Below are 27,530 nucleotides of genomic sequence, written 5' to 3'. Positions count from 1 at the left end.
ACTGGAGGCGTTAGGGATAAAGGTGTTCAAACAGATTAGCAATCACTTCTGGAAAAATATGAAGTTTGTGCTCCTAACTCCCAGGGTGGGTAATTATGTAATCTATCATGTCTTTCTACAGGACTGGCTGTGAAAGGTTGATGATGTTGGAAAAATTGTGGGAGAAAGCCAATGTAAAGTTTTTTTGGATTGAAGGTATGCAGATCTGGAGTAAGGGGAAGCTTGTGGGACTTGTTTTGCCAACACTAATGGCGTGTTTTACTTCACATTCTGAGCAACAAAATTCAGCAAATGAAAAAAACCATTCTTGCATTGCATGTAGGAAATCACTTCAGCTATCACAGCTGCAAGAACTTCAATACATTGCTGCATGGGACTGCAGAAATCATCTTAAAAACATCGCAGTTTCAAAGGGTGCTCTGCACCAGCCATTTATAAGCACTTACCGAAAATAGTAACATGAGAAAAAAATAACAATTGCAATATGACTCAAGTCTCAAAAAGCCAGACTGACACAGAGATTAAATGCGACATACCGTGCTTGCTGGAGTTCTGGTCAAGCGAAGAAGCAGCACTAGACAGATTATCCATTGAGTTGGGGTGTGTCCACTGAGGAAGGCGAGACTGGGACTGAGAAGTGTCCTTCACTGACAAACCACCAGTAATGTCCATGTTATTTACATTCATGTTCGGGTTCAGTCCAGCTAAGGGGAAATAGGTCATTAGACACCCGTAATATACCGGAGGATTAAAAGATGTGTTTAAAATTCCAGCTAAAGGAAACATCGATTTTCAGGCATCTGTACATATGTGTAGTAATTCACTACGCACATTTTCAACCTGCTGTCAAGAACTTTTGGTTTTATAGGAACACCGATATCACTCCCATGAATTCAAAAAATGTTAAAACTTTGCTAAAAGGAAAAAAGAAAAAAGATGCGGGGATACTATTTCAAAGCTGTCAGTATTTCTACTTGCAGGCTCTTCACTTGTCTCTGAAAAGGCATTCTGGAAGAATGCACTGGAACGCTACGTTTAAACCAGTGAAGAATCTGCAGCATTCCATTGCTAAGCCAAAATATTCCTAATGTCTCACCAGCACACCCCATGATGTCTGCCATTTTATTTTGCTAACAGCATTTTAAAAATCCCAAAGCAACTAATTAAAAGGTCATACAAACAACTGCTATTCATCAGAGCAGGTATTGTACTGTTTGGGCATCTATTTTGTATACACCAAACAAAATCACTCAGACTATATTCAAGGAATAATTTTGACATGCTTCTGTGACACGAGTCTGGGTCCTTCTTGATATATAATCCTGAATTTTAGCAGATCACAGGAAGCTGAGATATGATAAGAACCTCTTAAGACTTAGGCCTTTAATTCATAAGTTCTTTTGCCTTCTGATGCTCCCTGCTATGACAGCTCACCACAGCAGTCAAAATTACCTTCTTAACTGCTGCATGGCAGATAAAGCTTGGCAATTCTATTGTACACAGCATAAAGAGAGTCACAGAGAGATTAAATTAATTCCTTTATGTCATAAATGAAGTCTGTAGCACACATCAAACAATCACAGAAAACAGGTCTGAAATGTTGTTCAGTTCACCCTGTCTCAAGGCCGAATCGATTATTTTGAGATCAATCATGTCTGACAGATCTACATCTAACCTACCACAAAATGACCGGTGAAGATGATTTCGGCAACTTCCCAGATAATTTATTCCAGTACTATACCTTGCTTAAAGCAAATAAGCGATCCTTAATTTTTAACTAGATCTCCTTTAACGCGACAAAGGTTTATTACCTCTTGCATTAGCCACATGCAAGAAAACTTCTTCAAAGCCATCTTTTACATTTTTGAAGATTCCTGCATGTCTCTTAAGTCTTCTCTTCAGACTAAAGTGAGCAGAGGATTTCGTTTTTTCCCTAGCAGTCACGTTTTTGAAAAGTCTAATAATCTGCACAACACTCTTCCTGCATTCCTTCAAACTGATCTGTATCTTTCTTGAAATACATTGACCAAAATTGATGCTTTACCAGTGCTGATTAGAGCGGAAAGATGACTTTGCATGACTTCTGGGTGATATTCCTGTTTCTCAACATGACATTTGTGTATCTTAGAACATGATGCTGTTAATATATATTTCATTCATAGTAGATAGTTAATTAAGCAAATCTTCTGTTCCCATATTTGTAGGCAGAGCACAGGTGAGCAAACACAGCCCACTTGAACACCTACCAGGTAGGCATGTAGTACCATGATTTTGTTTAGACATTTCAACATTATTTAATAAACACATCTTCTGTATTCCTTGAATGGTAGAGCAAAATATTTAGATGCTGAAATAATGAAATATACTCCCCTCTGCCTTTTTCATACGGAACTGCTTTAACGAAGGACACTCACCAAGAGGGTAAGGAGCAAAGGTGTTCGGTGAAGACTGTTGCTCTTTGGTCTGCAGGTCAGGTAGGCCGGGAGCCTGGGGATGGGGTGAAAAGCTATCCATGGCTGATTTGCCTGCAGAGGGGTGCAAAGATAGATGCGGAGGGGGAGGCTGCTGCTTCATAAGCAGGGCCTGGGCCAGCTGGCGCTGGTGCTGCTGGATCTGCTGCTGCATGTTATTGATTGTACGTGCAACCTGGCAAGAAAAAGAATCGATATACGCTCAATTCAACAAAAAGACTCTCGATTTCTCGTGCCTTTCTCTACAGTGAAATAACACAACAGATCTCTTTACAAATAAAAGTTGACTGTATTAAGGGTTGAAGAGCTTTCCTCCAATGACTGAATGCTGTGAAATAGCTTTATTACTCTAGCACGCTTTCAATACTCAAGCCGTGCACTGTATTACTGTTTCTAAGGATGCTTTAGCTACTTTGGCATAACATAGCACAATCTCTTTAAGCCATTGAAACCAAACTCTAATGGAGAGATTGAACTGGCAGGCAAACCTACTTGCTGCTCCTGTTGTCTCATGGGTCCGGAAACATTACGCTGAGCCTGTAACATCTGCTGCTGGATTTGTAAACGTTGGTACGCCTACAAGACAGAAACAAGAGGTCAGAGGTCCTAACATATACAATAAGCTGAACAGGCTTGCTTCAACTGCTCTGGTACATTATAAAATAGAAAAGACAGAAACAACAGAGTTCTCTGAGAACAGTCAATGAAGGAAAAGTAACAAACTTGTTACACGTGTATTTTATAACACATTTGTTTAAGTCCAGTGTTTGTTGCGTTGTGGTTTGTTTTTTTTTAAACCAAACACATCAATAAAAAACCTGGTGAGTAAGTTTGTGAGCAATAAGTGGTCATTAAAGATAGGAACCTTTTTTTTTTTCCTGAAAAAAACTGTACACAAAGCAAAACCTGTAATAGCAGTACCTCTTCTTAAAATATTCTTAAATATTTTCATACACACACACACATATGTAAAATTTGCAAATATAGCAAAAGTACACAACTTTTCAAAAACAAGTACTTCTTATCACATGATGTGTTTAATACACATTCCATTAATTACAGGAAATTTACCCTACAATTTATTTTTTAGTGAGGCAACTGAAGGAACTTCTCCAGGTAACTCAGGTGACCAGCACTGCCAAGATTTCTCTCTTGTTATGTTATGACACAAATCTCCCAGTTGGTCAATCAGTGGCATATGTTGGCATGTAATACACAGATTAGTGCTGTTTGAGAATATATTACGTTACTCATACCAGTACAAAGACAACTGACTTTTTAGTTCCACTGATCCACTGTAAAGGATAATTATTCCACAAACGACTATTTATAAAGCCTGAGGCAAAAAACATGTTTTTGTTTCTTTAAAAAGAAACCCTACCAAAGAAATCAGCATCTGATTGTTTTAAAGATCTGTCATGTCCATTTAAAAATTTAGTTAGCCATTTTCTTATTTTATCTTCATGCCTTCAATTCTGATTTAGAGCTTATTTGCCATGTCTTTTAACTTACCAGCTGCAGCTGATAGAGCTGGTTCAACATCGTCATATGCTGAGGATTATTAATTGGCGAGGTTAACTGTGCAGGGCTGAGACCAATGTTTTTTGCTGCAAACTGCAAAAGCTGTGCTTGAACCTAAGAAAGAGCAGTGTATTAAACATTGTACATTTACTTTTAACACTGGCAACTGTGTAAGCCGTTAATAAGAGTCACAAGACATCAGCTGGAAAATATTACTATTACCAGAAGTAGTACCATGAACTATCAAAAAATTAACAAGAGGCAGTAACACAAATCTGAATAACCCTACTCAAATGTCCATTTATAGAAGAAGAGCTGAGAACAGACTCCTCAACTCTCTAGAAACACTACGTTTTGCAAAAAGGAACGCGAGAATGTGCCCACACAGATAACATACAGAATATACCCGTGAGAACATGCTTACTGGCTAGTAAATAAATCAACACAGACACAGCCAGGCAACAGTAGCTGCAAAGCCTTGGGAGCATGACAGAATGCATATGGAAGGGTGAGTGCATATGGAAGAGTTCCAGGGAAAGGGAAAACTCAAGAGTGGAAGGGCTGTCTAACCTGAGGGGATAGAAACTGAGGCACTTGAGCACGAAGACTAGGCTGGGATGAATTAAGAGGTTGCACTGGCGGTTGCTGCGGCTGTTGCATGGTCCTGGCTTGTGCTGCTCCGCTATTGCCAAACATACCCAGATTGCCACTCGGTATCTAGAGCAGGACAAGAAAGACATTGGCATTTAAAGACATCACTCAACACATAAGCTGAAAGTCACTTATCTGTGCAGTCTTTATCCTCAATGATTATGACAGGCAGGGATAAAGAACCCAGTACATACAGACTGTATTGACAATCAGGTTTAGAATCAGGCATGGCAAAGATCACCATGTACCCAACAACATCCCAAACCTCGAAAACTTTGTACAGATGCCTGAACAAAAGGTAGCTGAAGCTGAAGATCGCTTTTATAAGGATGCATAACCCCAGAGGGTCACAAGATGAACAATGAAAAGTACTTGCCAAAAACGTTTGTATTTGTGTAGCAAGGGACAGGAGAATGGAGTCATTAAACTCACAGCATCCTAATCCTTAAATTACCTAGGCAGGGTTTTTTACGAACTATGGATAAATGGGCATGCTCTTAGCACAGTCTCCACTTCTCAAAGATATGCCTAATGGGCTGTAAGTGCTGGACAAGTGTTGGCCTTTAGAAAACTAACTTTAAAAGAATATACGTAATAAAAGCCACCATAGAATGATACATGGAGTTTTTCTGTGTCATTATTTCTTATCTTTGCTGGAACTTCAATTTATATGGCAAAAATAACCTTTTCATAATCAACAGTAGTCTATGAACTCTCAGTCTCGTGGTGTTCATGAATCTTCCGCTCCATCTCCTTTCCATTTCCTTCCTTTTCTTTCCCTTTCAGCACATTCTACCCAGGGGCCAAAACATCCCTCTTGCCACAATGCTCTCTTTGACCAGAGGTGCTAGAAGCACAGTTTCTTTCTTACCACCTGTCAAATCTATGAGCTGTCTTGACACTTACAGCAGGAATAAAAAAGCCCCCATCACTTCTCACCCATCTCATCACTGAATAATTATGCCAGCCAGGAAAGACGAATTAGAACAATGTCTCTGCCTTAGAGTCTGTGACAATTAGCAACACCTCAAAAAACCAGAAACCTCACATCAATCAAGGCAGAGCTATAGCAGGGTTCAGTGGTATAAACCCATAACTCTTCAGTCTCTTCTCAATGGATGCGTGTAATTAGCAGGCTAATTACAACTAAGCAGTTGTTTTACGTCCTGTAATGTGAACCGTTTACACAGCAGGTAGTTTCTCCACCGACGTTTCATGCGAACAAAGACGCTGCACGCGCTTTCAGCTTAAACCACCGTTTACCCCGGGGAAGTGACGGGCACTAGCAGCGAGTCCAAGAGAGCTGAAATTCAACTTGGGATCTCCCCCAACAGCCTTACCTGTCTAGAAGAATTCAAGTTTTGCATGCCCAGCCCTGAGGCAATCCCGCCCAGGGTCTGATTAGGGAGTGCACTGTTTGAAAGGGGGAGCTTCAGGCTTGGTGAAGGCAAAAATGGTGAAGTAGTGGGCTCTTCCACTAGGCCGCCATCCTGATTGGAGAAAGAAAGGGTGAGCTGTGCGCAGCACCCAGGAGCAGACAGCGCACAAAACAGCGTCCCATGGAAATACAAAAGGGCATGGATGAATAAAAATATTTGAAGAAAAAAAAAAAAAGGTATGAGTAACAGGGAATGAAAAGTATGGAGTGAAGGGAGAAGAAAGAGAGAAAGAGGATTAAGGTACTGTTTTTCTTTACTTTGTTGCACTTAACCCACAAATGCACAACCACCCTCACCCACCTCTCCAGAAGGAAAGGAGGGATTCTAGCAAGCGATCGCAGAGCTATTATGCGGCCATCCCCTCCTCCCCCCTTGGATTTTTCCCTCTCTTCTCCACCAGATCAAAAGGTGGAAAGGGAAGAGACCCAGCATGTTTCAGGGAGGTCTTCTGTTGGTTTGGTAAGCTCTCGGCAGCGGAGCACAGACGTATATACGACATCCCGCTTTTGCTAACCCAGAACTTGGGAAAGGCCAGATCAGCTTATTTGATATCAGTCTGCATTTGGTTCCACATCATAACTCTGCTCTTAAAAAAGCGTTTTTGCATTAATCCCCTCTCCTAACTGAGACACAAGAGCCTCTTTTCATATTCACATAGCACTGAGTTATTATTATCCACTATGAAACATTACACTAACGCACTCAATGAACACAAAAATACTTAAAAACAGTAACGATAATGCTGTCTGCGTAGCCCTCCTAGGAAAGCGATTAAGACACTGCCTGAACATTCCCCAGGAGGAGGCAGATTCTAGGAAGACATAAGGAGCCCCTCCTGATAACGGGGCTGTAAGGAACCATGGTTGAACATGGATACGATGCACAGAAGGCAGCCCCCGCGGAGGGCAAACAGCAAGTCAGAAAATAAAATAAACCATATAATCCCCAATCAAACAGGTAGATATCTAGCTGGTATTACAGTGGGGTACCGACTTCTATCTCAAACTGTGCTTTGATGTCTGGGAAGCCTGCGGCAAGCATGATCAAATAACACTGTGTACAAAGTAGAGCTCCAAAAACAGGCAGAGTGAAAAATCTTTAATTTGCAGTGTGCTGGACTGGTGTTTTTCAGGCAATATATTCATTGCAAAGAAAGGCTTTTGAATAGGTGAGGAGCTAGGTTATTTCACCCAATAAATTCAATGCCCCAGAAGATTGTGAGAAACTGATAAAGCTCCTTTGTTAAAAACGCAGCCCAGTCCGCTAACCAGATACCCAAACAAATGACCTAATGCAGCAAGCACGCTCGGTAAATTTTATGTTCTAAGTTAATCCTGAAAAATGCATTTTCAACAGCTCTCCTTTGATGCAAAGAAAAAGTTTCTCTACTATCAGGCAAAGTGACACTTGACGCGCTATCCGACTATCCTGAGGGGGACACTGACATTTTCTAATGATATCCCCAAGGCCTTTCAGCTCAAGATATTTTACATTCTACTGGACATCAGTCACACTCCACAAACAACTGCAGCTTGCATGACAGTAACAGGTTCAAGGATTTCTCCTTAGATCACAGACATATGTTTACAATTCTACCCTTCCCCCTTTAAAGTGAAAATAATTTCAAGCTTCGTGCGTGCTCTCTCCTTCAGATGCCATTGTTTCCTATGTGAACAGACCTATTGACCATGAAAGACCAATGCAATCCCTCCCTGCCCCCAAAATTTATTCAAGTCTTGTCTCATTGACATTATTTTTTCTCATTTTGGAAACAGGCAGTGCCAGGGACAGTGGAGGACAAGCCACACTGGAGACTCAGGCATCTAATTTCCAGAACAGGCGGACTCTTGCTGCAAGGCCGCCTTCACAAGCGCGTTCCTTGGCTCAGCTGCAGCAAACGTGTTTTGTAGCAAGTTTATAACACAGTGTTCACATTCACTTTGTTCTGTTTTTTTTTTTATTTGAACTTACTGTAAGGTGCCAACCCTGCTGCACAAATCTGCTCTATAGGTGGAGCTGAAATCAATTCATTTCACATAAAGTATTTTAGTCAGTCAACTTAAAGTACTCCTCAGTCATTCTCAACCTAGATAGCTGATACCTTTACCGCTGACAATGCTTTGTGACCCATGATTTTTCAGGCTCTTTATGTACTAATTGTTTCCTTTTCTACCTAACCTTTCCTCCACAGTGATTTTCTTACAAATTTACGTTGCATTTCTCCCTCAGGCTAATCAATTCAACAAATCCCCTACATCTGAATTGTCAAAATCACGCTCAATCCAGCAATGCCTTTACCTTTTTTGAAGGGACTTGACACAACTGTAAAATCCTACTAGTTGAAGTATATCCTTCTACAGTTATCCAACACAAAGCACCACACCGGTGCTCAACAATACATTACTTTTAGGACTTCGGAAAGTCTCTCACAATAGTCTCACGTACCAAATATGACAGAATGCAAGCGGCATTACTCAAGCATTTTTTAGCCCTGTGAGATATGGACAATTTAGCAGAGGATTCCTGGACACATTGGCAGTCATCTGCTAACAACTGCCACTTCATGAATCAAAATGTCCCAACAGACAGATGAGAGACTGATGAATTTGCCAGATGTCTTTGTACAAAGTCAGTTACAGAAGTAGTCAGTAAAAAATAGACACTAACAACTTCTTAAAACAGAAGAAAACCTTTTCCAAAAGAGGAAGTTGAAGTAATAAAATCTCACCTCAAAATAAGTTCTCTTCAAATCTGACAGGAGTTAGGTACAGGCAAGAGAAACTCGCAGGAAATGCAATACTCCAAGAAGTACTCATCATTGGTATTTTTCATTTTGAAAACACAGGAATATGAAAGAGGTTTCAAAATTTGGAATTTCAAAAAAGAAACAGTCACTGGATCATAGGAAGCCAAATGGAGCAAAGAATAATTATTTAAAAGTCAACCTTAAAATTCTAGTCATCATCATCATCATCTAATCGCAAGGCCTGCAAAAGTGTTTCTGCATAATGACAAAATATCCCATTTATTATCCCAAAGACAAAAAGCAATCCCACTCACCAGAGACAAGTGGGATCAGAATGTGAAGGACGAGGTTGAAAAAACCCAACAAACACTAGGTTCACATTAGAAACAAGGGAAAAGTCTAGTCAGAATATTTTTGGAAGAACATGATTGCAGCCAACAGGCATCAAGACTTGTAGACCTGGCTTCCTCAACAGTAGAGAAGAAGATCCGATCAATGAGTAAGACAGTAGTGAAAAGGAGACTGAATTTGTAAGGCGAGAATTTCACAGTCTCCTACACGCTCAAAAATTTGGGAGAAAGTTTGGAAGCAGCATCAGGGCAAAGGAAGACAGGAGCCTCTGCTGGCAGTATGGGAGAAAGGATGAAAAAAACAAAACCAGAGGAGAACAGGAGGGAAAACAAGTCTGCCATGGAACTAACAGAAGCCTCGCAGAAGGCAAGACTGAGCTAATGCCAAAGCTGGCTGACGTTACTTCTCTTCAGAGAGCTGACCTGACTTCTCATCACATACATTTGATACAATGGTCCAGAGTTCAATGCTTGCATCTGAATGTGCTAAAAAATTAAGCGACGTCACTGTATGGTTCAAGATTTTCAATTACGGGGTGGTCAGAGCAGGTCAGCAAACCACCACATTTTTCTTCTGAGCTTAGAAGAACACTCGATAGGTGCAGTGAGAATACACACCAAACCTGAGTCCCAGTTCTCAGAAGTGGTACCCAAGCCAAATCCCTACGCTTTAAGAAAAGATTCTTTGAAGCACTCTGGGCTTATTTCCAATATTTTTCAAGTTGTTTCCAGGAAAATCTTACATGCTTTTCTTACAAATTGATGGCTCCAGAAGACACCAGGTAACATCTTCAAGCAAACCTGATACCTAAGCACAGCATGCTCGCCACCAAGTATAAGATAACGTGGTCGAGATCACGTATCAGGGTACTGCTAGGCTGGATCTTTATTTCCTCGAAGCCACCGGATTTTCCCCCTTCTCCTTTTATGGTGCTACAGGGCAAGATAACATCCTGAAAAACAGGGAGTTTTACCTGTCAGAGAAAATGCAGAAGAAATAATCATGGAGACTCAACTCAGGTGAGCTGAGAGAATCAGCTGAGAAAGAGTGGTAGCAATGAGCATACTAACCCAACTTACAATTTAATGAACAGGAACCTCGCATAACTTATTGAAGACTCAGCAAAGCCAAGCAAAAGGATAATGACTTGATAAGACAATAAGTAAAATAAGGAACATTGGCTGGAGTGCTTTGTGCAGCTGTGCGGAGAGCTTGTTCACCGACCAAGGATGTCCTGAGCAGGAAGTGAGACAGCTCCAGGCTCATGCTCTGAAATAGTACCTCAAAGGGCAAAAAGGTTTTGGAGAAGAGGAGTCGCTCTAGTAGCATGAGCTATAAATCTGAAAGGAATCTCTTTGGAAAAATATCTATTCTTAGAGTAGAAACTACATTTGTTTAATTCACTTAGCGAGTTGCTCAACACTTTGATAGCTAACAAATATAGTTTGGGATTATTTCCTTTGTTATAGTAAAGTCACTGTGACAGATTATGCCTAGACTGGCAGACTTTAGTTGCTGTATGAATATTAATGATTTTAGTACTCTCTTCTCAGTAGTTGTGTTTAACATATGTTTCCATAATTATGCACCATGCTGCACACAATGCACCTCCCTCCCTGGCAACAATTTTACTCAAGATAAATTACAATAATTTGCTCAAGATATTGTTACCCTTGAAAAGAAAAGGTTAACTGGCATGCATGCGTTAATTTTGTGACCTTCATCAGGACAGAGATCCTTCTATTAACATATTCGTTAAAATTTGCCATCAAGAAATAGATTGGCCATAGTTAAGGATGAACTTTACACGGCAGGAAGAGAAAAAGAAGGAGGAAGATCCAGGTTGAGCCTCACATTGTAGGAAATACACAATCAGTTTAGTCTGGTTTAGGGAACAACAACGTAACGGACACCACATCATTCCGATATAAGTAGGGAGCCCAGAAAGAACGAACGTTATTACTCCCCCAAAAGCAGAAAAGCAGTTTTCTAATACATAACCTTCGGAGGAAACTGCCGTGACACGAGATTACACAGCACTGCGGCAGCATTTGAACTATCACAAAACTTTTGGTATGTGAGGACCCTCTAAAGCACATTTTATACAGATGCTAATTGTTCCTTATTAATATAAATAACCCACAATTATGTAAGATGCATTTGTGTTTAACCAAATTAACTTGTTTACAGTTTGCATTGTACCAGCACAAAACCTCAGCAAACTGTTTATTTAGACTGTGATGACAGCAGAAATAGTAATAGCTGTCATTAGAAGGTCAGTATTTATCAGATGTCCTAGCATAGCGCCAGGCTAATTTTCTTAGCACAACACCTGGGAACCTGTCACAACACAAACCATAACTTTAAGGATAACGCTATAGTTAAGACTATAAGAAAACACAGGGTGGAGAACTGGAAAGATAATCGTTATTCAGGGTCGGTAAAGTTTTTAATACAGTCTGTGTTAACAAGACTAGATATCATTACTGTCTCACATCCTGTAAACACCTTATGTAAAATGAATTGGCTTCAGCACAGTTTGTGACAAGTACCGATTTCTGCACTCAGAAACCACCACCCCACACCTTTATGAATATTTCAAATAAACTGTGAAATACAGAATGGCACCAGCAGCTCTTCATTGCTTATTAATAATTTGGGGGGGATTCTGAGGTGGTCTCGTGGGTCTCTTTGTAGGACTTTGTGTCAGGTTGTAGCTCTCATTTCCTACTGAAGATCCGGCTGCAGTGTTCCCTACATCCTTTTCTTTAGGCACTTTGAATCTTGGACACCAGGAACTTCTGGAGCCTTCTCCTCAGCCATTAAACGGTGCTGGAGAATGTGTCATACGTGATCACAGAAAAGGAAGCTCATAGGGGAAGCTATTTATGACTGTGCGTGGCTGCTCTTTGACTTAACAAAAATACCTCAGCTCCTCATTCCTATTTAAGTACTGAACTTTCACTGAAATCTATAAGGAGTTCAAAACTAAAACAGGAATTAGGAGCCTAATTCTTGAAGATTTTGGCCTTGGTCCTGCCTGATCATTCTTTTGGGCAAGGGTCACGGACTCTCTGGACTCTTACAGAGTGAAAGGCTTCCCGTGCTCTGTTTCTTTGTTCTTCCCATTTCTAGTTCCATTGCATTACTGATTCCTTAGCAGGTTTTCATTTCGGGTGTAACACTGGGGGTGACCATTGTTAATTTCTATGTGGGAATCAAATCGCTGGTCCTTTCCACAAGGACTAAATTTCCCCACGAGATTAAAGAAGAGAAGAAAAAGAATAAAGCACCATGTAATTACCTATCACATTTCTCTCTACAGCTTTCTAAACGGACAGTACAAATCATCAGTATTTCTATACTGTGTACAGTTTTGACTTGTAAATCACATTCATATTTCTGAACTTACCTTGTCAAGGAAGGTGGGGCGGTCCATGGAAGACTCTTTGGAGATTGGTGGTGGGCGGCAGCCAAGGGGTTTGGTGACCATTCCATTATAGTCGGTCACTCCCATTCCACGCTTGTCCATTTCCACCTTCTTTTCCAGCAGAGCACCTTCACAGAAAGAGGAAACATATTGAAAAAGCTGACGCAAAGACAGTGAAATTTGCCAACAGTAGTTCAGAGAAGTAGGTCTTGCTTACAAAAGCAAAAGCAAGAAGGTAAGTATTATTATCAAATACATCTGGGTAAGATCAAACTCTCAGAATCTTGAATGGTTCCTGTGTTGCTTTAAAGAGAAAAAAAATTTAGTTACACAGATACTTACTCATGGCCTGATCGAGATTCATATTGTTGCTCTTCAAGGCCTCTTCCGCTGGCTCTCTCTGTCAAAAACGTGGATTATGTTAAGAGAAAAAGTAATCATGCTTATATGATTTCAAAGCAAAGAGAAAACAGATAAGTCTCAAATACCAGATTTAGTATTTACTCAGCAGCACAAATAATGTCTGCGCACATTTTTTTTCTGCCTTTACCAATTCCTGCAACAATTCAGTTAGTTTCGGATTGTCAAGTAAGTACCAGTTCAACAAGGTCAAATCATACTGTTCTATTCAAACGTCTCCCTGTTTTCTATGGACAACTTAAATATCACTATGACATGCCTTTCTCTAAAAACAAAACAGAATAAAACAAACACAAACCCACCAAAAAACCAACCAACTATACTCTAATTTCACCTGTTTAATAAGAAAAGGGGAACAGCAGTGGAATTATTACGGAAGTTCAAAGTAACACCTACTGTTACACAACTCTGAACTTCAAAAGATTTATAAATGTCATCACACAAAGTATATCATCAAGTAATCTATCTCAGAAAGCACTCTGCTAGTTTACGGTAGATTTCTGAAATTAGAGTAACGTCTAAATGCAGGTAACAGAACCACTTCCCGGTGTGAAGAAGAGACCGAAGATCTTTTTGTAGCTACAGTCTGAAACATCGCAAGTCAGAACTACAGGCTACAAAAGCTAAGCCACAGGTGTGCTAGCTATGAGCACTACTCACAGGGAAGCCCATGTCTGTGAGCTGTTTTATCAGACGGTTCATGATCCAGGCCTCATCTTGCTTGCTAGATGTCTTCATGCCCTTAGTAAATAAATGGGAGATTCCATTAATGGTCTGGTTCCTGTATTCATACCAGTGAGATGTACATAAAATAGATGGTGAGTTTTTCTTATTAATGATACATGCTACTGAAAGATATATTAGTACATTAATTTAGAAAGTATTGAAGAACCCTCCGAACAACGTAACTACGATTCTCTTCCCCCAAAGCGTACAAATTTTATCTCAGCTGAATAGGCGTTCAGTGTACTATTTAGTATTTGATTTGCCGACCACTGAATTAAAGCCACCTTTGAATTTACATTTTTCATTTTAATCCTTGGCAGAAAAACATAATGAAATAGTACAACACTTCCTAAAAAACATTCCCAAAAACAAGTTTGCAACCTTGAAGTTAAGAACGTTACTCAGTGTATTTTCTTAAAAACAAACAAGAGCGTCTAGATAAACACCTTTAAAAGATCTCTGTGCAGCTTTTCTATCACAAAATCCTTAAGAAGTCTCTTCCTTTCAGTTCTCCAGAAAGTACCAAGGGACAAGCGTGGATTTGTTTTGGGCTGCGGACAGTACAAGAAACAACCATACTTGATCAAATCACTGGCCTAACTGTTGGCTAATGGAATAACAAACAAACTGGCTAAATGCATTCCCAATTCCTTTAAGTTACAGCCTGGCCTTCTCCTGAAATAAAGACTGTGCAATGGAACACTTCCTAACACAATTGTCTATGTTCTTGGTTGACTGCGTCATTAATACAATTTGCTTTGTTCTCATACCAGTACACACCTTACAATTATCTGTTTGTTCCTCAGAAATGGGAAATAGGTATTTTTTTGTTGAACCACTTCATCACGAACTACTGTTTGCTTTTCTACCACCACGGAAAGTGTCTGAAAGCCCCCTTAACACCATTTCTGTTTCTGCTAATACATTATCAGTTCTTTAGAATAATTGAAAGCTTCTAAAACTTAAGAGAAAACAAAAGCAACACCAACAAAACTCCCAAAGCATCGGACATGCTTAAAGTCAAAGATCTCCCATTTTGCCCTGGAAACAAGCTAGGCTGTACTTGAACCACTGTAGTGGCAAGCTGTCTTTGGGTTCAGGTGTCAGGTCTAATTTAAGAGTACAGGTGTAATGCAACAGAAAATTTGTGACAACTTATTCTAGAAATGTTATACTAATTCCACTCTTTTCTAGAGAGTATCTTTATTTTTGTCTTACCTTTTGAAGTCCTTTCTTCGGGGCGTTCCCCCAGGAATTACAGGAGGAGCTGCTCTCTTGTGAAGCAGTATTATTCCACATATCTCCTTCTTCATCTTCCCACTGACTAGTACTGAGATTCACTTCATCCCCACCACTGCCCCAGCCTTCTTGCATAGATTTTGAAGCTGGAGGGAAAGGAATGAGGGAGAAGAAAAATCTTATTCAGTTTCCTGCAAATTTTACAGAAATATCGTTTTGTGCCATACCCAGTATGCTAACATTTGAGTCTTTTCAAGAGATAGAGAGGTTCACCAAGGAGCTTAAGTGGTATTAAATGATAAGGATGCCTTCTTTGAAGCTAGCAAAAAAGAAAAGTTCTCTAAAGACTTCATAGAAGAAAAAGTCCAGCAACAGCAAGTCTTGCTTTTTCCTGAACAAGTAAGAACTGTGGTCACGGTCATTCCAGTCTCCTAGGAACAAGGAACCAAAAGTATGACCACACACTTGCTAAGTGCTATTTTGCTTTCAATGAATCTCACCGTTTTAGCTGCCACATTCTTCCGATGAACAAAACCAAATTTTGAGGTCATTAATGGTCAGAAACTCATTCCCAACTCAGAAGAACGGAATCTGAAAGGAGCACGTGGGCTGCAGGGAACACTTTACATTCAGTGACGAGGTTGTGTCACCTCGTTCCGTTTTATCCTGTTTGCTCTGTTTAAAGCTGGGATTACTCATCTTAAGATCTCTCACTCCTCATTTTAGGTTTTCTGGGCCTTCTAACTATCTCTCAGTAGAGTACTTTGCAGGAGTGCAACTTGAAGACTTCCATGGCCAAAACAGAAGCCTAAAGCAAGCACTGTAGCCTTCAGGGCATTTAGAGATGGAGGATTTTTATCAAAAAACATTAGTTAGGAATCGTGAAGCAGTAAGTAGATGAAGACGTTCCTCAACCTGTGAACAGTTTTAACAGCTGAAGAAGATAGCCACTCCCTCAGTTTTACGGAATAGCGAGGTTATGACTAGTTGTTGTCATGTGTTGCTCTTCCTACCAGAATCAACCCTAGTTTGACTGAGCTCAGTTGCTTCTCATCCCAATACAGGTTTCTTTTAGGCACCCAGGGATAAGCACTATTCATGTTCTTCTGCAGTTTCGCTGTTTCCTGCATCTCTGCTACACTGCTTTCCAGGTACGCAAAAATACTCGAAGGAATACCTTTAAATTTACTGGACAGATGCACTATATTCATATTTTTGTTTGACTTTGGTATCTGGAATATCAACATTTTGAGACAGCTAGCGGAGTTTGGAGAATGAAATTATTAAGACAGTCCGATTGAAATGCACAGAAAACCAGAAGCGCTGTTTAAAAATACCGGCAGAAGCAAACCCACCGTGCCCTTTTTTCCCCCCAGCCTCTTACGACAGTGACGATCCACGCACGTACCTGGTTTGCACAGTGCTGGGGCAGCAGCTGGAGCATTTGTTCTTCCATATGTCCCTGCCGACTCGGCAGGATTATCTCCCCACCCTGTACCACTGCTGGGGGGTTTCCCCCATGCTGAAGTGCCATTATCAACTGCAGCAGAAGGGGATGACGGCTCTCCCCAAGAAGCTTCGTTCTTTGTGTGGACAGTAGGCATCTCTCCCCAGCCTGCTGAAGCAAGGGGAAGGAGAGAAGAACAGTGACGAGAGGAAAGGTTTCTTTTGTCAATAATTTCAAAGACGGACATTGTATTAAAGTCTTCGTCTGGAAAGAGCGTGCATGAACCAGTAAGTACACACAGTGACTCTAATTCAGCATATAAAAAAAAAATCCCTTTGATTTGGTCTTAAAAGTCTTTTTCTTTAGTGATGCCAAGTTGTCAGGACAGAAAGGGTATCTTTCAACGTAGCCGGGAGCAGTCAGGCTGCCACGTGGGCAGCCGCTTCCAGCGGGACCTCTCAGAGAGACCGAACAGGGCTCGGGGAGCACAGGCAGCAGCACCAGCGTTCCGGAGACCACGACCCAAATCTGAGTTGGGCCTTGCTTCACTGAAAGATTTTAAGCTATTTTAATTCCTTTTAGCTATTTACAAATCATCAAATCTCTTTTCTCATGCCCTAGGAGTAAGAGGATATTTGTTTTGTTACCACTTTCAATGTAGATTATATATGTTGTATGCATTCCTTAAAGCTTTTATTACAGCTCACGGTTGACTGTGTTCCCTATGTACCCCTTCATCACTGAGTCTCTACATTATAATAAATACGATTTTTAAAGAGAACTAGACAAGACTGCAATTAGCATCTGTAGTCAAATCATAAGGAACGACAGGTAGAAGTAATTTTCCTACAGAGTATTATTTTAACTCATTAAAAGACGTAAGTCACTATAAAGACACTGTCTTAGTCTGGCTTGGCTTGAATGTAATGCCCTTAAATCTGTATGACACCGATTTTAGGCCTGAAGTTGAATGTGCCAGCAACAGCCATATAGCTTCCAAGTCCTAAAAAGCAACGCTGACCAACACAGCAAAAGTGTAAGCTGAATTTAAAATAACCATTACCTCTTAAAAAAAGTTTTTTCTGAAGAGACAGATTTGGGTCAGATGGAGTTCAAGGTACTTTTTAAAAATATACAAAAGAGACAGATACATAACAGGCAAGAAAACATCGTTATTACATATACCTGATATTAACCTATTTGTCTACAATTATCACAAAAAGCATTCCATTAACACGACAACTGAGATCTCAACAAGTATTGCAGAATTCAGTCTGCTTAAAAATTCCACTATTGCCCTGCCAAATTTGTAACTTCTGGCAGCTCACAACATGGACCCAGATCTGGTAGGAAAGAAACTTGGTTTTGCTACTACCCAAAAAAGTGTCATTTCTGTTTCCAGCCGATTTTTATAACTTAAGGACGAGATGCCTACTTTGCTGCAGCACTATTCCTTTTTTGCTCCCCAATGCTCTCTGTAAAAATGCTCTGGAAAGGTTTCAAAGAGCAGAAACATAACATTTTCTACAAAACCTGACACCTAGAGTAGGCAGACAGCAGCAACGAAGCCGCCGCAAAAGAACTTTATTTAAGAGTACCTTGAAATACATTAAACTAACCAGGCAACGGTGTTTCATTGAACAAGTCTGTGCAGAACTTAACTGATTTCAACAGAATTTCTGTTACTAGAAACTGCAGGCAATATACATCGCCAATAATAACTCAAACACTGGCTAGCAGAGAAAAAAATTCCTTTCAAATAGATGGGCTTTTATTTGTCCGCCGCTCCAGTGCCACCATATTACAGATTTATTTTAGGCTCTATTTCTTAAAGGAACTGCAGTTCTCTCAGATACCGATAAAAGTGCCTATGACATAAAACATATCCAAACTAAGCCGACACGTTCAGGAATACGTAGGTTAATAAAGCTCCCTCACTACCAGCAAGATTCATTGCGTTTTACAACGTACTCCTGAAACAACTCAAAATTTCCCTGTTTCATTAAATTGATTTCCATTTGAAACAAAAATACTGTGTTCTAAGCTCTATCAACGTATCTTAAATTTCTGGGTATTTTAAGGTGTGTACCGAAGACAAACTCGCAGACGCACACGTGTATGTATATAAATGAACCTCTACTTAACACGACAACTTCCTTGGTGTTGCACATAAAATACTTATTCAAGCTTTCTGCTTGTGTCTTTAAGCCAACTTTATTTAAGGAACGCTTTATTTGAATTTCTGCCTCGCTACTCAGGAGGCAACCTTGTCAGACAACTGCATGTATTTAATCATACTGGCATCTGAAAAAGATTAACTACAGGCAAATGAAACAGAAAACAAAACAGCTCTAAAGCACCAACTAGAATACAAATACAAATAGAGTGCAGAATACGAACATTTCCCTGAGTTCATGCAACCTATACTAGAAACCCTAAGTAATTGAATTTATGAAATCAACCTTAAAACACAATTCACATATCGAAAAGGCAAAGCGTGCTAGGTTGTAGAATAAAAACCTCAAAAGCACTGGTCCTTCTGTTGCTCTTCACTATAAATTCAACAACATTGATTCAAGACCACAGATGTGTAACGTCCGAGTTATTTTGAGTTAAGTGCTTTAAATGCGCTGAGCAGTAAATAATACGGGATTACAAGTAACGAGGGAGCCAGCCTTTACTGAAAGAGAATACTTGCAAGCACAGAAAAACAAACAAAATGCATCAACCAGAAGTTTTCAAAACTATCTTAAGAGATCAAATTAAGTGCAGGAAATCAGTCAATAAAACCTGAAGGCTGCTGGAGAAATGTCTTGTGCGCTGCAAAAATTAACCTGTAGGTAAGTGCCAGAGCACTTCTCCATTACAAACCTGTTTTCCCCTCTGTGTTAAGTACCTGCTGTCTTAAGGCTACTATCTCTGTGCTACCTTTTTATGATTCCGTATGACTCTACTGTAGAAACTTAAAAAGGTGAATAGTTATATTTTTGAATGAATGATGCAAAACTCTACAGGTGAAAGAAGAAATTTACTCTGTATTCGCCAAAGGACTCTCTTTCTTTAAACCAGGTTTTTCCTCAATTTTTAAAATAACCCAGTATGCTTCACATTTGAAACAGACACAGGTGGAATATTAGTTCCAAGAGTTTGCAGTTCCGAGAGCTTGCCTCTGGCAGCGCGATGCTTTCCAGTACTGTCGTACACCCCGCAATAAAGGCAGCTCACAAACGGCCTTCCAGGGGGTTGAATGAACGCAAGAAGCTACTCCTAAGTTCCTTCACACAGCTATTTGGAAGGAAAACATCTTCACAGTGGTCTCAAAATCTGAACCTGTCTGAAATTCTCAAAAATTCTGCTCCGAGAAAACTTATTTCTCTTCCTGAGAAAAAGCTCCATGCCTTAAATAACACCCCGATCCGCAGGAAATGTTGTTTTGCAACAGAATGAGCTCCGTTAAAGGGTTCTTTGGCAAGAAAGCAAGGTTTTAATACTCAAGTTTTTCAACACTGTTAGAATTGCAAGAAACAAAAAGATCACAGTGAGTAATAAACATGGACACATTGGCAGAGCTTTGTTTTATAGAAATAAAAACATAATTAACATTGGGCCACAGCCAACAGGAAATCCTCAAGGGAAAGTGAAACGTTAACTAAGCTGTGGCAGGACGCAGTTGTTTTCCCTCAAAATAACCCTATAGCCATTTGGATGGCAGAAATTGTTTTCCTTCAAGTTGTTTGGTCCATGATAAATACCAGAGCATATGACCACGATACAGGCAAACCAAAATATTAGAACCTTATGTAGATGAAGAAGGACGATATTAGGTAGAAAAATGAGATAGTTTACTAAATAGTCACTAGTTAATCTGCTAATAATAGGAAAGAAATAAGCTATAGGGGAGTGTGCGTGTAAAGGGGAGGGTTATGGACATTTTTAAGAGACACCTGAACCCTTAACCTATCAGGTCTTCATTTTCTGAAAGGTATTCTGGTTCATGCGGTGGAGCTCCATGCCTTCTTTCATGGCTCAGCATTAGGGAAGCTCTTATTTGGCTTTCAACCTTGTGTGAAAACAGAGGGCAGGTTTCTGAGGATCACCTGGCTGTGCCCCAGAACTTGGCTGTTAGAGGGCTGAGCACCCGTAACAGGATTTTAGGTTTTTACACATCAGCATCCTAAAGGAGCTCAAAACTGATCTGGTTTCAAACCCACTCTGCTGAAAGTTCAAAGGCAAACGCATCGCTTGCATTCTCCGTTTCACATAAATTACATGCTATGAATGACACGTAAGTCGCCACTGAGACAACGGCACTGCATTATAAAAGGAACAGAGAGATGTTCAGAGCTTTCAGAATTTAGACCTGGTTCAGATTTTTAAAACTTAAGCTCCTTACTCTCTAGGAACCACAAAGACCTTAGTTTTCGACCTAAAATCTCCATAGGGAAGCCTACAGTATCTTTTGTTGAGGACGGGCTGTTGGAACCCTGCCAGTCTCTACCCACCTAATGGGAACAGGAAAGTATCAAGCCCCCTCCTCAGCATTTGGAGGAAGGATCTGGTGCTGTTTGGGATCCAGAGATCTCTCTTCTCATCGTCCCTGTTTGCAAAACCTTTTCTCACTTCTTATTCTCCTTGTATCAAAGCTGCAAGAGTTAAAAGTGCTAGCAAGAACTATGCACAAGTAATTTGGATAAAAATTGAACCTCAATCAAAACCACTAGCTTTCTGCTTGTCTTTCTAAACAACTCACCAATGGTTTGGGAGCAAGCTCCTATAACCAGAAAGGACTACGTTTATCACATTATCTACCTTTTTTTTCTTCCTCCAATAAAAAAAATAAACTCCTTCGAGCATTATGCATGTTCATCAAGCATGTACCAACATCTGCTTCCCATCAATAGCTTTTAAGTTCTGTATTCAAAGAATTCTGAGAACTTCTGGGGATGGGTGACAACTTGAATAACAAGACTGCAGCTTGGCCTCCATTTCTAAACTAACACAGTATAAACTTAAAACCCAAAAGGGACTGCTGCTCCCCTGTGAACAGTTAACTAGTGCTGTACAGCAAAATTAAAATCCACTTCTTTGCTTTCAGGATGCGTGACTGTGCCACCTGACAGCTACTCCAGACTTCCCTGCTATACAGGAACAGAACCCAGGGTTCCTTATTCATGATATTCCCTAAATAACAGGGAATGATAACAGTGATTGGCAAAGCGCATCATGACCGATGCCGAAGACAAAATGCCAGCGGTAAATAACTACTTAGTTCAAGCGTCGTAAGATTTTAGATGAGCACTTAACCTGCGCCCTACGGCACAACCTTTAATTAATCAATTATGTTTTGCATGGAAATACTGTACATGGAAAACTGCTGTTGGGTGAAATTTGGTTCTGGATGAGGGAAGTCTCCTGGCTACAGGATTCTCGTCTCCCTTACCGGAGAGGTTGGAAATGCATAGCCAACAGGACAGGGAATTGGAGTAGGAAAAAATAAGGTTAGACCACATGACAACAAACTATAAGCCCACGTCTGTGTCGTAGGAAAGCCGCTCATTACTTGCTTCTCATCTTTTAGCTGCCGCAGATGGGACACGGTCTGTAGATGTTTTAAGTCTGTGTAAATTTCCACAAAGACCAACAGGATATTGCTCTACAGCTGCTATGTGCTACACGCAGTGTTAAAAATAGGTCTCCTGCGCTTCGAATGGGGAAACTAATAGGATCATTTTAAATTACATTTTTTGCTCTGTGTGAGATAAGCAACGAGACTAGCCCCTCTCAGGCAGTCAAAAGTAAAGATGGGCGTAACACACGAAGAACAGGGGACTGCTCCCACCTTCCATCTGCAGATTAGACAATAATCCTCCAAAATATTTCCATGTATGGCCTTTAGATCGGTACCTGTGTACACAACTAAACGTATGTAAGCAAAAATACACAACAAAAGGCCTAACCTAACCTACGCCCTCAGTAACTTTCTCTGAATTTTAATACCAGAACCGTATTTTAAATTGTCTTCACTATTACTCAGTTTATCCTCTTTCTTGCATGCTGTCTTAAGTATATTCTGAGAGTTGCTCTTGCTTTAGTATCTTAGAGTCTTTCTAATGGACATTTTGCAAGATGCACAATACTGTCATTTTAACCTAGGCTTGCGGTAGCTTGAGTGGACGGTTGCAAATTAATAAGCAGTTCTCTGACTGCATAAACATATTACTTCAAAGAAACCCTTCCTTTGCTACCACCACCTGTTCTCCAGAGGAACCACTGTAGAGCAACACCAGTTTTAAATTCCATTTTCAAGATCTGAAGGACTCGGAGCAGGATGTTTTCCTCTGCAAGGTGTTACATTATTTGAAGAGCATTAACAATATATGAACAGTTTTACAAGCACCAATGTAATCATCCAAAAATTCAGCTTAACGCAGAAAAACCACCCAAAACCAAACAAAACTCCACTTTCATGATATCTCCACTACAACTCAGAAATCTGAATTGTCAGTTTCATGAGTAAAGTTTTAAATATGGATGAAATAAGTTTAAGGGAAACGAATTACAGATCACATATGTTGGACTGACCAAGTACAAACCTATTTAAAGATTTCTCCTTCTGGAGCACATGTTATTTTATTAAAATAGATACCCTCAACTGTTAAAATATTTGACCAGAGTAGGGAACATGAGACTATTTTTACACAGACATTACAGTAAGCTTGAATTATTTGAGAACATCAAAGAGAAAAATGATGGAAATAAGAGAAGTAGAACAAATCCCACTTGGAGAAAAACATAGTTAAAAAGTCAATATTTAGCCATGACCAAGACGAAACAAAAACTTGGAGACAAAAATCAGATGAAGAATTTCAAAGAGCATTGCAAGATCAGATTTATTTTGAGAAGTCTGTGGTCGTGATATAGAGCAGGGCTGCCAGTAACTTTTATTTAAATACCTCCCTCCTAAGTAGTTTTCTCATTTCTTCCCCATTTTTTATTCCTTGCTGCTTGTCTACCACAGCGCCTCATCTTTGATTAGAAAAAACCCTAGATGCCTAAACGCTTGTCTTTGGAACACAGTTGAAGTTAAAATAACTTTTCCCAGCCACCCTGAATATTAACATCTTTAACCAATCCAGCTTTATGAGAATCACATAAAAGTCCAGGATACTAGCCGTGCTTGAGACCTGAAGTATGGAACAGAACCGTTTCTTCATGAAAGACAACAAACAGAAGACAGAGAAACAGCAACAGCCTAGATTCATGCAACCGTTAAAAAACATCTGTTGCCAAGAGATATGGTTTGCAGAAAAGAAACAGATGCATACTGTCTAAACAAGAACAAAGACTGAGCAATGGTAACAGAGGACAAGTAAGAGAAAAAAGGTTAGCAAAAGGACCCCAAACTCTCAAATGGCTGAATTAAAAGAAAGTGCTAAGTAACTGTGGAAGACCTGAGGAAATAAATACGGATCGACAACCTAAGGATCTAGCGCGTTTTTGACCAGGTGTTGTTTCAAGCCTTTCTTACATTCACTTGGACTATGGAAGTTTGTGGGTCAGGTTCCATGGGTTCTGTCCTCAAGCCAAGAAGTTAACATTGCTTCAGAGTAAACGAGTACACTTATTCTACGACAAAAATACAGGATTTCTGTCTTTAATGGGTTACTACACACCGATCAGGCCAGACAGCATTCAGTAATCGGTACTGGTATAAAGCATCCTATAAAACTATTTTCATACCTGGACCAAGCAGCGGGGACCGGTTCGGCTGGGCACTTGACTGGTGCGATGGCTGAGGTTCAACCATATTTGTGTTGATAATGGTGCTAGTGGTGGTGGTATTGGTTGTGGTACTGCTCTGAATTATAGGATTATTTCTATCCCACATGTTTACAGTCTTGTTGTTGTTGTAATTTGGGTCGCCCCAAGCTGAGGTACCGTCATCGATTTCCATCTTGCGGCGAATGGACGGTGGAGATGGCTCTTCCCAGCCAGTTGCCTCACAGTTCTCTTTTTGTTTGGCTGGCACTGGCCCACCAACCCACCCTGACCCCGTCTGTTTTACAGAAGCAGCTCCTCCCCAGTTACTCACATTGTTGTCCTGGGGTTTGTTAGCCCAATTTTGTTGGGGGCCTGGCTTTAAAGATTCCCCCCAACTTGTACCTGTATTAGCCTTGCTGTTTGTGCCATTTCCCCAACCACTGGTCCCAGACCTTGTGGAATCATTCCAGCCAGACCCTGATCTATTGTCAGAATCCCAGCCAGATCCATTCTTCTTCCCATCACCCAAGTGTCCAGGAACAGATGACGAATCTGTCCAATCTCCACCTCCTGACGTCCAGCTTGGATTTGATTTCTGTCCATCTCCCCAGTTTTGAGATTTGGGTTTCTGAGGTTCACCCCAGGTAGGCGATTTGTCCTCCTGATTTGCGGTCCCACTCCAAGCGTGGCCGCTTTTGGCAGCAGCAGCATTATTAACAGTAGTAGAGCTTGCTGACTCTCCCCATCCCCCTGGGCCATTTGGTGCTTTGTTGGTATTGTCTCCCCAACCTGTATTTGTTGGAACAGCTGCCGGCGGAGAGTTGACCCACCCAGATACTGAAGAGGTATTTGTACTGTTCATGATGGACCCATCGTTCTTCCCCCCTGAGTTTGAAGATTGAGTAGCTGCACAACCCCAGGCCTCTGTTCCATTGTCATTCTTTCGTTCAGACCTTGGGGACTCTTCAAATTCCCAGGCAGTGTTTTGCTTTACAGGGGTCTGTCCCCACCCTGTATTGGACAGGACCCTGGGGTCAAGGTCATTTCTTGGCAACTGAACTTGCCCTTGGTCTATCATCCCTTTGTCTCTCCTCCTGCCCTCTCCAGCCCCCTCCCTCCCAGTACTGCCTTCGTTTTGACTGCCACCGCTGTCGTTACTTCCTTCGCTAGCTGTGGTGCCAGATGCTGCAGCTTTGGCCCAAGAGTTTATTTGTTCGTTGCCCTGCTGCACGGCAGGATTCGGACTGGTAACATTAGAGCTCTCCCACCCTGTTGATCCTTTCCCATTGATGTCGCTATTGGAATGCTGGTTTGGGGGCTTGCCCCATTCACCGTTCACACCGTTGCTGGCGTTACGGTTGGGGTGGCCCCAAGCTCCAGAATGCATACTCCCAACACCGCTGTTGCCACCGCCCCTGCCCCACGCTAGTACCCCAGGGCCAGAAGGAGGGCCCGAATCCCACGCGCTCGCTCCATTTCCTTCCTTTTGCACAGCACTGCTGGATCCATTTTGTTTAGCACTTAATGCTGAGTTCACAGTGTCTCCATTCCCCTGACTGAACCCAGAATTGCTGTTTCCTGTGGCAGGATTACCTGGGGACATCCCCCACACTGAACTGCCCATTCCTTCACCACTGCCCCCGCTGACTTGAGAAACCGATGTTCCGTTAGCACCAGGAAGGCCTTGCAGGTGGGGCGGGATGATGGCCCCCATACCAACGGCCATCCCCCAGTTCGGCAGTCCATTTGTCTGCATTGCATTGATAGGGTTTGGTGAAGAGTTCATGGGGTTAGTGTTATTTGGTCCATCAGTGTTAAGGTTCTGAGGTTGTACGCTGAAAGACACATTCTGAGAAGTGGACGTTTGTGGTTCTGTGCTCTCTTGCGGCAGCAAGTTCCCCCAAGCACCTAAGGTGCCTGTTGGGTTCCCATTCTGGTTGCCCATGTTCTGACCTATGGCACTGACTGGACTGCAAATACTGGAAGGGTTGCCTGCTCCCACAGTTCCTTCATGTCCGAGTACAGGCCAGGCAGCTGGATTGGCATTAGGGTTAAGGTTAAGATTAATGCCAGCATTCGAGTTGGAAGCACCCCAGCAGTTCTGACTTCTACCATCTCCCATCATGTTGTCCATCTTGCCATCCCCACCGCTGGCAGAGCAGTGAGCTAGGCCAGAGCTGGAGCCCGCAGCCACACCCCAGACTCTGGCCGAGTTGCCGTTACCGTTTGCTCCACCAGCTCCAAGGGCACTCTGGTTAGAAGTGCTTTGGACGAGTGCTCCGTTGGCGCCATTATTGCCATTAGTTTTCTTTGTATGTCCAGTGAAGTTGCCTTGGGCACTCCCTGTAGCCATGCTACTGTTCTCTGAGCCACAGTTGGAGGCAGAGTCAGTGTCTGTAGTACATTCTGAGGCAGACTCAGTCTCGGCTCCAGTAATGGAAGGCCACGCTTCCTTGTCAGTCCTGTCTATTATCACTTTATCCCAGCTGCAGTTGCCTTCACTCCTGAAAGCGGGCTGCTGTCCCCAGTGGGAATTCTCATAATGGTCTCCCAATCCACTGTGGCTGAGATCTGAAAGGATCCAACAAGGTTAAAAATGAGTCCACTGTTCAAGCACTGCAAAAGCCCTCTATTAACTACTATTTTACATTGCTAGTTACAACACTGCATTCTGCTAAAATTTAGAGTACATTCTCTAACATAATACAGCAATTTTCCTCACTACAATAAAACACGATGCTCATATTTAGGGTTTTTTTTTAATCTGGCAAAACTCTCAATTAAAATAATGGAACAATTCAGTTTTAGAACAGAGCAACAGGAGTGTTTTGGACCCCTTAGTATACTAGTAAAAATAATAAGCAGGCAATAAATAAGGACAGCAAATACACTAACGTATGTGAAAAAAATCTAAGGAGCAAGTTTGGAAAAAACACAGAAGAGTATCTAGCAGACTCTTACCGTTTATTTTGACTCAACTCTCATTCTTCAGAGAAACACAAAGAAAGAGCATCCAATAAAAAAATGTAAAATGTCTGCCTGCCATTAGAATTACACACACACCCACGTCACACTCAACACCCTAAATTCATACTGCTTTTAGGTTTTCAAGCCTTCCTGTAAGTAAAGGAACAAATACGGACAGCCACCTTTACTATTCAGCGTCAATTATACATTTAAACACCGCTACCGTAACTTACATTTTTAGCAGTCAACTTGGGCATTTCTAAATAACAGTTTTGTCAAGACACTTCTCTCAAAGGATTTACATGCCGTTTAAACAGTTTTTGGCACTTGCACATACAGCCCGATTTCCCCCGCCCCCCAC

General features: G+C 41.1%; 1 protein-coding gene across 5 annotated transcripts in view; it reads right to left on the bottom strand.

Moving 5' to 3' along the window:
• Positions 1–27,530, bottom strand: part of TNRC6C (trinucleotide repeat containing adaptor 6C) — a 57,703-nt gene that overhangs the window by 12,763 nt on the left and 17,410 nt on the right. For 2 of the 5 annotated variants that reach the window (XM_059828074.1, XM_059828077.1), the window contains exons 2-14: positions 24,182–26,773; positions 23,124–23,129; positions 16,403–16,612; positions 14,974–15,140; positions 13,690–13,770; positions 12,952–13,009; positions 12,592–12,737; positions 5,984–6,133; positions 4,563–4,709; positions 3,984–4,106; positions 2,964–3,047; positions 2,415–2,646; positions 537–704 (exon numbers count right to left, since the gene is read on the bottom strand). In XM_059828074.1, the coding sequence (XP_059684057.1) occupies positions 537–704; positions 2,415–2,646; positions 2,964–3,047; positions 3,984–4,106; positions 4,563–4,709; positions 5,984–6,133; positions 12,592–12,737; positions 12,952–13,009; positions 13,690–13,770; positions 14,974–15,140; positions 16,403–16,612; positions 23,124–23,129; positions 24,182–26,555 (3,946 nt within the window). In that variant the 5' untranslated portion in view covers positions 26,556–26,773. Of the gene's footprint in view, positions 1–536; positions 705–2,414; positions 2,647–2,963; positions 3,048–3,983; positions 4,107–4,562; positions 4,710–5,983; positions 6,158–12,591; positions 12,738–12,951; positions 13,010–13,689; positions 13,771–14,973; positions 15,141–16,402; positions 16,613–21,405; positions 21,410–23,123; positions 23,130–24,170; positions 26,774–27,530 lie in introns of those variants that run through there. The other 3 variants (XM_059828076.1, XM_059828075.1, XM_059828073.1) reach the window with 3 other exon arrangements.

Source organism: Gavia stellata, chromosome 22 (assembly GCF_030936135.1).
Source record: "Gavia stellata isolate bGavSte3 chromosome 22, bGavSte3.hap2, whole genome shotgun sequence".
Lineage (NCBI taxonomy): Eukaryota > Metazoa > Chordata > Aves > Gaviiformes > Gaviidae > Gavia > Gavia stellata.
Note: the sequence above shows the minus strand (reverse complement) of the source record. Positions and strands in the feature narration are given on the sequence as shown.